Source organism: Xiphophorus couchianus, chromosome 11 (assembly GCF_001444195.1).
Source record: "Xiphophorus couchianus chromosome 11, X_couchianus-1.0, whole genome shotgun sequence".
Lineage (NCBI taxonomy): Eukaryota > Metazoa > Chordata > Actinopteri > Cyprinodontiformes > Poeciliidae > Xiphophorus > Xiphophorus couchianus.
In genome coordinates this window covers 4,588,609-4,601,086 of record NC_040238.1, presented here as the reverse complement: position 1 = coordinate 4,601,086, position 12,478 = coordinate 4,588,609, and the positions used below count along the sequence as shown (strand labels likewise).

Sequence of the window (12,478 nt, the reverse complement as noted above, 5' to 3'; positions counted from 1 at the left end):
GAGCCCACCATGCATTAAAAAGTCTGCAATGCACCTGGTCAGAAACTACAGGCTGATGATTTTACAAAGTCTGAGTAAAACTTCATGACCATCAGAAGAAAAGCTGCAGAAGATATCTGAATTTAACTAGAAATAGCAACATTTCTAGTTAAATTTACTGATTTAACAAGAAATCAGGAGTTTTGTTGAACCCCTTTAGAACAGGGGTGTCCAAAGTGCGGCGCGGGGTTCTTTTTGAGCCCTCGCAACTATTTTGGGCGGCCCAATTCAAGAATAGCCAAAATTTGGTTTGATCCACATTTAAAAATCATGTTGGGGTTTTTCACTGATGCCAGGCTTTTCAAAAGAAATTAAATCTAAAAGTGGAAAATGTACGGTGCAACACAAAGCACTCCTCCAGGTTTAACTTATATTAGCAATAAATTAAATAATTCAGTTGGCCACAACCATTTCATAAACTCTACACAATGTTTTTCTCTGTCATACTGATTGCTTGCTTTCCTGCTTTTTAAAGCTTGTTTGAAATAAATAAAAATAAAATAAATCAAGAGTGAGTAAAATTCTGCTCCTGTTGCAAGAAACAAAAAAAATCTTAAAAAAGATGATCAAGCTGTATTTTTTTTTCTTAATCTGGCAAATTTGCAAAACCTTTTTTGTTTCAAATCTGCAACGTCTCACAAATCGCTTGTCTACAGAAACCTGACTTATTTGATTATTTATTTAGCTGGTAAACATCCAATAAAATAGTGTTTGCAATTATATTTAAAAAATTATATTTGTTCTTTCAAATGGACATTTTTGGCCCCCTTGCTGAGAAGTCTGGACACCATTGTTTCAGAAAGAAGCAGAAAACCGTTTGATTAATTTCAGCCTGAATTATACAACCCAGGTTCTTTGCAGACGTGCTTTATTACGGCATGCTATAACAACTTTTATCATATCTACTTGCAGGATTAAGCACACATGCATGCTACACCGACAGTCACGTCCTCAGCAACCGCCACTACGTCAACTACAGCTGCTATGCACACATGCAACTGGCACACGGCATTCGTGGCCAGTTTTTGAGCGCCAACCTGAAAAGAAAGAGGCGCTCTTGATGAGGCGCAGCGGGCCCTGTTCAGAGAAGGCCCGTCGAGGGCTGCAGAGCTGAGAAAATCCTGGGCAGCAAACAAAACATGGAGGAGAAATATAAAAAAGAAACAGGAAGAACAGACAAACACATGAACCATGATTAGTGGATGGATAAGGAGGAAAGCTGGCGGTCTTCCGCTGATGAACCGTCTCGTTAGTTAAGATTTTTAGTCTGGAAATAAACAGATAACTGGACAAACAAGACAGCTGGTATCATTCACAGGAAACACAACTTTATAAGTCATAATTTATCATCAAATCAATCAGTCAAGGTGTAAAACTGCACATTTAGTGTTTTCTGTGAGGATAAGGAAAAAGGAAGTATACAAAAGCATAGAAGCTGCCAACTTATTTAAGAAATACTTTGATACCAACAGGAGCATCTACAACCTGAACTGACTCTTTCTGCAGAAAGCTGATAGTTTCAGTGGCGAGTACAGAGATCAAAGATTCAGGAAGGCACTAAAAGCATTTATGGTGTCTGATGAGGAGATGACTCACTCAAAAATCATGTGATATAGTTTTTAACTGTTCGTAAGGTGAAACGCAATAAGGAAATGCTGGTAGAACTTTCTGGCAGGATTTCATGTAAACTTGGAACACTAAGTAGTCTTAAAGTGAGAACACCAAATAAGTCAGGTGGTGAACTAACCAAAGGAAACGTCACTGTGGCAGAAAGCGTCAAAGGTTTTGTGTTTTAAACAACTGAAATTATCTGTGCAGTCAGAAATGTGAATGCAAATCCAATAGAAGAATATGTGACCTGAATAAAATGTCACTGTGGTTACCTATGCTCCCTAAAAGACTGTTGGGCCCCATGTGTTGATCTGGCCTCAAGGTGTTGCTTTCTGGTCCGATGAACTCCAGGCTGTCCTGCAATCTGCAAAAATGGTTTATATATTACCAAACTTCAATATGAAACTGACGGTTATTTGACACAAAGAGGAAGACGTCTGAGTGTTTTTTGTTTACTAAAGTGACTGCCATGGTAATCAAAGTGAGACAGGTGTGCGCTTACGTGTTGAGACTGCCGTACACGCTGCCTCCAGTCCGGGCGGTGAAGACCTTACTCAGCATCAGCTGAGGTGGTGATCTGATATGACGATAGCACAGGGCAAAGGTCATCAACATGTCCACTTAGAAATATTCACGTCTGTGCAGCAGTTATCCTTCTTATCTCTTTATTACCTCGACTGCATTTATTCTCTCTTTAATTAGCTGTTTAATGTCTAAGCAAGGGGTGTCCAAAATGCGGCAGTGGGCCGTTTGCGGCTGATTTTGTGCGTCTCCCAACTGTAATTCAAAAATGATACAAATTTGGCCTGCAGATGCAGATGGAGATTTTTAATTTGTAATCAGGGTAAAAAATTATTACCAGCATAATTTTCTTAAAAAGAAAAATGTAAAGTACAAAAAGTACTTGTCTTTTTATTACCAATTTTTAACAAAAAGGTAAAAACTAATTTATCCAGAGACTTTTACAAAAAAAAAAAAAAAAAAAATTCTGCACACAAATCAACTTTTATTCCTCATCAAACTTGGCTAGATGTAGCAAGCGTTTAGAAAGAAAGAAACCCAATCTTATTTTTGAAAATAAATTTATTCAATCAAACCCTTTAATTTAATGCAGCAAATATGCACAATCTACGACGTTGCATTAGGGCCATTGTAGAAAAAGTTAACTTTTGCTAAAAGAAAAGAAAAGAAAATTGACTGATGTCAGAAATTTTCAAGAAAAAAGATGAATTCTAGTTTCAAAAGTTGAAGATTTTTGAGAATTTTTTTTTTAATTTTGAATTGCCAAAAAAAAATTTGTTGCAAAGAATCAAATACAATAAAAAGTAATAAATAAATAAAAAAATTTAAAATTTCAGAGTTTGAAAAAAAAAAAATCGGAATTTGTTTAATATCAGAAATTTTCTACAGAAAAAGAAATTTCAGAATTTCAAATGTCAAATTTTATTTTGAAGATTTTTCTAGAAAATTTCTGAGATAAATTCAAAGTTTCTGAGTTTTTGCCAGAAATGTACTTACTTTTTTTTATTATTCCTTTCAAGTTTTGGACCTACAATGAATGTCGGGATATTTTATTTGCTTGATGTTTGGGTTGCGACAACTTTTAAGTAGATAATTTTGACCCACGTGGCAAAAACCTATGGACACAGCTGCTCTAAGGGACGGGCTAGTTTTAAATAAATGCAACAAACTGAATGTAAAAATATATTTATCTTTACTAAGTGAGATAAAATAAAAACTTTTATATCAACTTTTAAATAGGATCAAAACTCAAATGCAGAAATTGTAGTTTTCTGACCTGATCTGATGGATTTTGAGAGTTGATCCTTTGTAGCTCATGGCTACAGAGCCAAACATCATCTCTCCCAACATTACGACATCAGATGAACACCTCGAACCCTGAAAAGGAAGGCCATCATTTAATACAGCTCTCCTGACAAAACTAAAAACCACTTACAAGTTACAAATATTTATTTAACTGCACTGCTTGTGTTAGAAGCTCTGTTAATTGTCAACATAAGATGCTTTAAACTGATTAAAATACCAAATATATACTTTTCTAAATACCTATTTAATGAGAGATGGAGAGACAGGACAAAAGGTAACAAAAAACTAATTTCTGAAGGATGCATTTAATTTTTATTCATGTCTCCAAGCATTACCTGGAAGCGAGGGCCGTGCTCCTTGGATTCCCTTTCAGACGTGCATGAAGAGGAGCTGTCCAGGGAGCTGCTGCTGCCTCGTGTTGGACGCAGCTGGCAGCATTTCCCAAACACCTTCACCGGGGCGTCGGTGCTCTGAGAGTTACAAACGACAAAAAATATACATTTTAAACAACCAGCCTTGCACTACAGTAACCTTATATGACCTAAAGTTGCTTAAGAGGTTTAGAACTTGAGTGCAGAATAAAAGTACATCCTATAACTTTTATATTTCAGTCACAAACATCTCATCTTTTATTGTAACTTTACAAAACTCTCTCTCAGGCAGCTGTTAAAGCACAATGTTGAAATAAAGCTATTATTTTGCTTTAAAATGACTGAACTTCTGAAGCTAAAAGAGACTTTTTTGTGGAAATAAAGTCAAACTGTTGGTCAAAACCACAGAAACCTAACCTACAGGCACTTGGGTAAACAGCTAACTAACAGCAATGTGAGCCCAATCAGCCCGAGTCATGTGCCTTCTTAACTTGGCAGCCTATTCAGGAGGAATGCATTCGGGAGGGAGAGGGCGTGTGTGTGTGTGTGTGTGTGTGTGTGTGTCAGCTCTAATAGTCCAGCTGAAACCAGAGTTGTAGCCCATGTAAAAGAGAGAAAGAAAGGAAGAAAAAAAGAAAGAGTGCAGAGAGAGAAAATAAACAGATGGTTGGGGAAAGATAATAGTTGCTTCATCTCCTGTAATCAAAGTGATGCCAAAAATAATTGTGCAATAAATTTCATGGGATTTTGAAGCACACCTACATGATAGTGAGGCTGTATTGACTCAGAGGGAGCTTGTGTTGGAGTATGCACATGGGTGTGTGTGTGTGTGTGTCTGCTGCAGTGCAGTGCGAGGTGTATTCAGAGTCCAGCAGCATGTGACTGGCAGTCATATGACTCTCTGAGAACTCGTGACTGAGCAGCGCTGCAATCACTCTCTTCCTCCTCACCGTCCACCATTCCAGTGGACTAACAGGAATTGAAGAAGGATTCTTCAATTCCTGTTAGTTTATTTCCCTTTTCATGCACAATTGTTTAATGTACATGCATAATATTTTTATTTTTTAAATATGTCATTCTTTTTACTGCAGATTCCTTTATTACTTTTATTACGACTGTTTCTCTATTACCCATAACAGTGTTGCATGTTTGAGCTGCTGGTTTGGCCAAATAAAATCTCCAACAAGAAGAAGAAGAGAAAAAAAAACCTCAAATAACTTGCAAAGCTTTAGATCTGCAGAATGCAACAAAGGAATTAACAGCTTCAAGCATTAATATGTTAGTATAAATCTTGCAGGACTTTTTTTGTTGCTGAAATGAGTTACCCGAGTAAATACAAGGGAACAATCTGAGTAAAACAGATTTCAGTTACTTCATAAGCTTCAGAAAAACAAGCATGAAAGGCTAGAGACATGATAAAGAATATAATCTTGCAAAATATGGTGCAACAATACGGAGTTGATATGGAAGATGATAAGGTGGTGGCAGCTAACAGAACATGTTTGACGTTTCAGAGAAGTGAAGATCACAAGACATTCAGTAAAAACTGAAACGACTTAGAAAATGAGAGTCGCCAGTTCTTCACCATTTTAACATGGATGAGAGGTGGAGCAACTGGAGAAAGAAAAACATAACAGAATAATCTGAAAAACAAAACATAGCTATTAGGAATCAAAAGGTAAGACCAATAAAACCAAACAAAACCAGTGAATGACACGCATGTCATGTGAGAACGAAAGAATGCTGCTTACACACACTCTGTCACCTGATTGTATTATTATTGGAGATAAGAGCACCAGAACAAACCAGTCAGTGTCAGACAGCAAAACACCATATGGTTAGAAAAACACTGCGAATTTCATTTAAAAGTAAAAAGAGCCACTGCACCACAAAAAGTGGCCAAAGAGGCATTTTTGTTTGAAGATTTATACATTGACACACCAAAAATTGCATGTGGGTTGATAAATATTGCAACACTAGCGAACCAGCACACAAATGATAAGATCTGCCTAGAAGGACATGCCCTCAACAACTGATCACAAGACTTCAAAATGCTTTAAACAAGTCAGCAAAACAGCAGCTAACTCTACTGGTTTCTGTTATCTGATACTGGACTGAGTTGGGCTGAAACGATTCCTCGAATGATTCAAGTACTTTCCTCGAGGAATATTTACCTGCCTCGAAGCTTCGTTAATTTATGTTTTATTATTTAGCGCACCGTGTTCTGGCTGGAACATTATTTGCGTTGCGCGGAGCTCTGACTTCCACCTCTGAGTTGTTGACCAAAGCTAAGTGTTAGCGGCATAACGCCCAATCTTCAAGTTCGGCCCGTGGGGATTTTAATGATTGATCATAATGCCCGGGTTTTTATCGTTTTTGGGGGACCAATAAGTGTCCTTAAAATGACTGGCGCGATGCCTGGAGTACGGCAGCCTTTCTCCTCCGGGAGCTGCTGGTTTGTTCAAAGCGAACGGCGGGAAGAGACTGCAGGAGTATTAATACAGGTGAGCAGATAGACTGAACACGGCGGGCGGCTGAGTAGTTGATGCTTAAAGTGTAAGTGCAACTTTACAGACAAAGCGCACAATAAATTTCATATCCTGGTCTGAACAAACAGCTGGCGGAGAGCATCGTTGCGGTACATGGCTGTAGATGAGTTTCTGAGTGTGACGAACGAAGGTGCCGTAAATATCCCGTATTGCTCCCCCAGTTCTTACTTTCGTCCCCTGGTCTACCGATCGTAACCGCCCCATCACATTAGGTTTGTTTGTTCGTCTTTACCCCCCGGACATACGTTCGTCTGTCCCCTGGTCTATTTCCTCCACCACTTCAAGCCCCCCACTCTAGGCGTCATTTCCCATATTCTCACACCCAAAGCTTGACAGGTATGGGACCAGGTGAGAATCCATCTATTAAACTCACTGAAGTTAAATACATAAACTAAAAGCTGCTGGAGTACAGACATTTTTATAAGTGTATTTCAGCCTCTTTATTATTAAATTGAATAGAATTTCAGATCTTTGTGTAACTTTTCTTCAGGTTAACTTAGAAAGTTAACAGGTTAATTATTATTAACCTGGTTTATTCCATTAACCAGATTAATAATTGAGTGCTGTACACAATGCGAGCTATAATGCTATGGGGTTTAAATGTGTATGATTGATTTATAAATATATATATATATATTATTTTTAACCTTGTTACTTTTATTAACCAGGGTAATTTTCAGGTTAATTATTGTTACAGGTTAATCTTCTAAACTACAAAAAATATGAAAAATTGGACTGATATAGATATCCGATAGTAACACTGCTGTTATGTCAGATTTACCAATGTTTTATTTTATCAATTTTTTTAATCCGATTACTCAATTAATGGTAAGAATAATCGATAGATTACTCGATTACTAAAATATTTGTTTACAACAGCCCTAGCACCGAGCAACTGGTTGGTGACCAGAAACAGATGATTGCCAGCTTGAATGTTCAAAAAGTAAGAAAAAACATCAAAACTTTGTTTCTGATCCATGAATGCAGCACAACAAACCAACACCCTGACAACACTCTTCAGTACTGATGCCGCTACTGAGTGAGGAAGGCTTAATGCTAGATCCTGACATCACTAATCTGTAATATAAATGCCAAAGACTGTTTAAAAAGTAAAGTCTCAGTACTAAACTTTGCTTCAACAGGACTGGCCTCTCACATCATCTTTGCTTCACATAAGTAATGCTTGTTCACCACAGAGCAAACAAAAACATATTTTTAATGCTTTAATTGCATCATTTTAAATTATAGTAGAGCTACATCAACCAAAAATCTAATCTGCACAACCAAGTTTTACAATAAGGTAGGAAAATTATAAAGGCGTGATCAGTCGATCTTCATTTGATATTGATATAATAAATCAAAACTGAAAAGACGGCTATCACTCTGTTCTGGTGAAGAAAAAAGCTTGATTAAAACAAAAAGCATCTTAACTAATTTGTTTTGCTCTCAGTCCAACCAGATGACTTAAAATCTAAAAAACATTTTTCACAGTAGAGAAGTGAAATTTCCTGACAAATTCTCTCTTTGCTCGTCTCTGTTCTGTGTCAGTCCTCTAGGTTCTGTAGAGTCAAAGCAAGCCAACCCAAGTTATGTGTTTTTAGTTTAATTTAAAGTGTGAAAGAAGAACAGGTGGTGATTTTAATTGATTGTTGCTATAGAAAACAACGCTGGGCCTCGGAAAGACGCTGGACAGAAACAAAGTAAACGTGACTCACGGTGATTGGGGTTTCCTCTGTGCCCTTTTTCTTGGCATTGGAGTCAAAGAGGACATTTCTGCCGCGCCTCTCACAGTCCTGGTACACGATGAGTCTGATCTGACTGGGCTCCAGCTGGGGAAGAGGCCAGCTAAATGGGGGATTGATGGATACAGGAAAGAGGGACCAAAAGGAAAAAGAATAATGGCAAAGGAAGATGAAGATTGGAAACAAGAGGATGGAAGATGGGGAGAGGGACAAAATGATAAAAAAAATAATAATAATTAGAAGTTATTAACCTAAAACCTTGTGAGTTAAGAAAAATTAAACTATGTACAGTAAAAGGAAAGATGCATCACATTTTTAAAAACATTTTTCACATAAAGGTTTGGATTTGGAAGAAGTGCGGGTAGGAATAATTCATTTTCTCATATCTACCAAAATTATTGCCATTGCAAGATTTTCTAATATTAAGCAGCCCTGCTCTGAGTTTAAAGAAAAGAAATGAACATAAAGGAAGGAAAATGCAATTCCAGCTTCCTTTCTTTGAGACGGAAACAGTTTAATCCTCTGGACTGAGAATCATCCATGTAAATGTAAATATGAGTTACTGGCAAGCTGGTAATAAACACAGTTTAAGCTTCCAACGTTTGCATTGGCCATGGCAGATCCAACCTAATCCATCTCATACCTCAACCTGCAGGAACAGGGGTGGAGAGGTTAAAGGGCACCAAAACCTGCTCCTACAAAACCACCACAGATCTATTCAAACAGAAAGCTAAATCTATATTTTTGTACCAATTAAAACATGAGTCATTATCACTTGCCTACAAATCTATCAGATTATCTGAGTCATTATTAAGCCTGAAGGCAGTCATTAACAGCTGAAACTACAGAGTGACTTCCAGTCATGATTCACTGACCAGCTGAGTGAAAGAAAACCTTGTGATACATTCAGATCTGCCAATGCAAGCAGATATCGTGTGAATAAAGTCTTTATTTGAAAAGCTGCTGACATAATACCCCAACTTCCTCAGAATATATATAAAAAATGGGAGATAAACATGAACTTCCACACCCTTTAGTTCATCTTACCAATTATAACAATATTTGTGGATATTGGTGACCCTTCAGCGAACTCTGAAAGACCCCTTTGAGTTGAATAATTTACTATGAGCTATAAAAATGACAGCAGACACAGAGCTGGGCCTAAATATAGGTTATTAACTGGAAGCATTGACTCTAAACACAAGTGCTGAAATCATTGATTGATTAGGAAAGGTAGTAGAGGAACAATTGTTTTTACCAAACCAACACACAATTTCACACCTAAAGCAGCTGCTCAGTTTTTGTTGGGGAGCCTTGAAAGGTCAAGGAAGACCTGTTGATGCAGGTCTATGTGCATCATTCCCATACATCTCAGCTCTGTTTACCAAACAATAGCATCCAAGTGGTGAACACCAGAAGAGGCAAAGTCATCTAATCAAGAAGGCGACCAATAGAGACGACAGTATTTACTTATCTGCTTCCACTGCTGCATTGATTATTTGTTGCCTCATCCATACAAAATACTGAACAAAACCAAGCAAATGTATTTTACTGACGTTTGCTTGAAATCAAAAGAAAAAGCCTTTAAGCGATAAGATATAGGAGCCTTTTTTCAGCCAGCTGACAGGTAGTGTGTAGCAAAAGGAAGAAAAACGGCAACTTTGACAACTGCTGAACATAAATAACACTTTTTCAGGATTTATTAGGAATGCAGCAGGCTGACATCTCAGCCTCCATCTGTTTATATTGCGCCATATGCTGCATTTGACAAAGTCTCTCAAACAAACCCAAATAATTCTGTTGATCTTGAATATTAATTACTATGATCCAAAAACAAACAGTTGAGCTTGTCAATTCAGTTTGTCCAAGCTACAGGGAACAGGGATTTACTACACTCACCAAGAATCTTCAACTCGTGGCTCCAAAAACATCAAGACGCTACCCATCGCATCACCAGACACACTCAGCTGGTTCTGCTGGTGTTTTCTGCTCATGTAGCTGTTTCACGTTAATGTTGGGCAACTTTGCCAAAACCAAAGCCATCTTTTTCAGTTTTTCCTTTTTGGCTTGAATCCGAGGGAAGGCCTGACCTCTCACCCAGTCTGAGTGCTTACTGTGTGACGTAAACCCTGCCTCGCTTACATAATGGGCTCAAATTGCTTTCTATGGGGGTCAATATAGACCACAGAGTTCAGTGTAAGATGACTCGGGGTGTTGTCCAAGTCTACAATATGCATGTTTGCAGCTGGGCAACTGCTGATGAAGGTTTCAGTCATGAATTTGGCCTCTGTATAGGTAAAATGGGCCGACACGTCCAGGAAACAGAACAAAAAGAATGAACAGTGCATTTTAAGTTTATTCTTTTACTTTAGTTTTCAAATGCAAAAATAAAAACTAAAAAAACACTTTAATATCATGATTATTATTGTTACTTTACAAAAATGCAATGAAATAGCTCATCATAGACAAAAAACTAAAAATAAAATTTTTTTGTATTTGATCTGCTGATTGAAATTGCAAATTCCAATCTCAGACTGATTATTATCTGTTCTTTCAACCACCAAACCAAAAACAACAACTTATTTGTAGAAGAAAAAACATATATAATTTTTCAAATCCAAAATGATATTATCTATATTCCTACTTCACAAAAGGGACCCGTGACCAAACATTAAGATTAACTTCAGCAGTTCAAACTTCCCAGTGAAAAATAAACTTGTAAACAAATTTAACATCCGATAAATGCAGAAACCTTTGAGCCGAAGCTAGAAAACGAGCAGAGGAAGACGCATCCGTCAGTGACCATGTGACAGTCACAGCACTGATGGAGCAGAGAGAAGTCATTCATAAAAGCAGCACATGACTTCATGACTCCTACATTCTTGTTTGTCTCTGGCCTGATTGTTTAAACCGGTTCTGACACAAAGTTTCTCAAGGAGACAGGTATAAAAAGGTAGACACTTCCTGGAGATACTGCCAAACTAAAAAAGATAAAACCCTCTCAATATGTTAAACAATAAATTAATGTTAAAAACAAAGCAGCACTGCTAAAATCAAAAATCCTCGTAACCCACATCATAAGGTTTGCTCCATAAAAACGTTCAAGCTATCAACACCGATCGATTGGATGGGTCAGGCTGCAATCGCTACAAAAAACCAAAAACAAACAAGAAAAAAAAAAATCAATATTTGCATATCTAGTTCTGAAACCCTAAACAATGCAACCATGTCCTGTGGGATCAACACAAGCCAGGTCAAATGTTACCCACTCCTACCTGAGCATCATCGCGGGTCTGCCAGTCTTTCCCCAGCCCTCTCTCCCACTCTATTACTCTCCTCTCCGCTTCTCCTCTGCCAGCCAAAGTAAGGGTCTAAGAATAGCGGTGGACTGAATTCACACAACAACATGAGACTATCAGGTGATCCCAGCAACACTGTGTGTGCTGGACAGTACAGAGGCAGCAACAGAGCAGCCAGCCTGGACTGCTGACAGCCAGAAAGCGCTGTGATAAGACAGTGACAGAGGGGATTTGTTTGTGTATTGTTTTCTAATCCGACTCTTTTTGTTCTTCACTCGCTTGTGTTTCCTCTTCCCTTTCGTTCCGTCTCCATCCAATAAATGTAAATAAGCAATTACTGGATTTTAAGACAACGCTAAGACAGGTCAATATCAGGACTCTTATCCTGAGAAGACATGTTCCACATGTTAGTTTTAATAGTTTGCTTAAACTACGGTAACTAAAAAGCAGTGGATTCGCAGTTTACACCTTTGACATAATGTATAATTGATGATAAATAATTTTCAACTGACCATCTTCAGTTTTGAATAAAAATAAGTTTATATACATTAAATCCTTTTTCAAATTCCATATCTAAGGAAGTATGCTGCATACCAAATCTCTATAGCTTATTGAATGTAGTCTAATGTGCAGACAGGAATCAGGTTCTTCTCTTCACCTGAAGCACAAGTTAACATAAAATGACATAAATGCACCTAAGCAACATGTATTGCAATGCTTTTATGCATTTCAGTATACATTAGTAAAGATAGAAATGTGAGAGTAGTTTTAGGTGTATCAACAGGATCAATAAGACTGGCAGTACTGTTATAATGCAAACAATGCCCTCCCTTTGTTATAACAAAGCAGTCTAGTTTCCTAGACTGTTTTGAGTCTGACATCAGCCTATACTGACCTCAAAGAGCCCCAGCTCTCCCTCTCGATTGCCACTGAAACATCTGTGCATGTGTTTCTCAGAGTGTGTGTCACACACACACACACACTGAGACAGTTACATAAACATCCCTACAGCCCAAGTTGTGTGACGTTCTTCCGGTTGT

General features: G+C 37.7%; 1 protein-coding gene across 3 annotated transcripts in view; it reads right to left on the bottom strand.

Annotated features, from left to right (window-relative positions):
• Nucleotides 1–12,478, bottom strand: part of fnip1 (folliculin interacting protein 1) — a 39,620-nt gene that overhangs the window by 19,628 nt on the left and 7,514 nt on the right. Inside the window, exons 1-7 of one of the 3 annotated variants that reach the window (XM_028031878.1) lie at nucleotides 11,415–11,548; nucleotides 8,113–8,242; nucleotides 3,813–3,947; nucleotides 3,449–3,549; nucleotides 2,153–2,227; nucleotides 1,923–2,014; nucleotides 1,077–1,160 (exon numbers count right to left, since the gene is read on the bottom strand). In XM_028031878.1, the coding sequence (XP_027887679.1) occupies nucleotides 1,077–1,160; nucleotides 1,923–2,014; nucleotides 2,153–2,227; nucleotides 3,449–3,549; nucleotides 3,813–3,947; nucleotides 8,113–8,242; nucleotides 11,415–11,425 (628 nt within the window). In that variant the 5' untranslated portion in view covers nucleotides 11,426–11,548. Of the gene's footprint in view, nucleotides 1–1,076; nucleotides 1,161–1,922; nucleotides 2,015–2,152; nucleotides 2,228–3,448; nucleotides 3,550–3,812; nucleotides 3,948–8,112; nucleotides 8,243–11,414; nucleotides 11,549–12,478 lie in introns of those variants that run through there. The other 2 variants (XM_028031877.1, XM_028031879.1) reach the window with 2 other exon arrangements.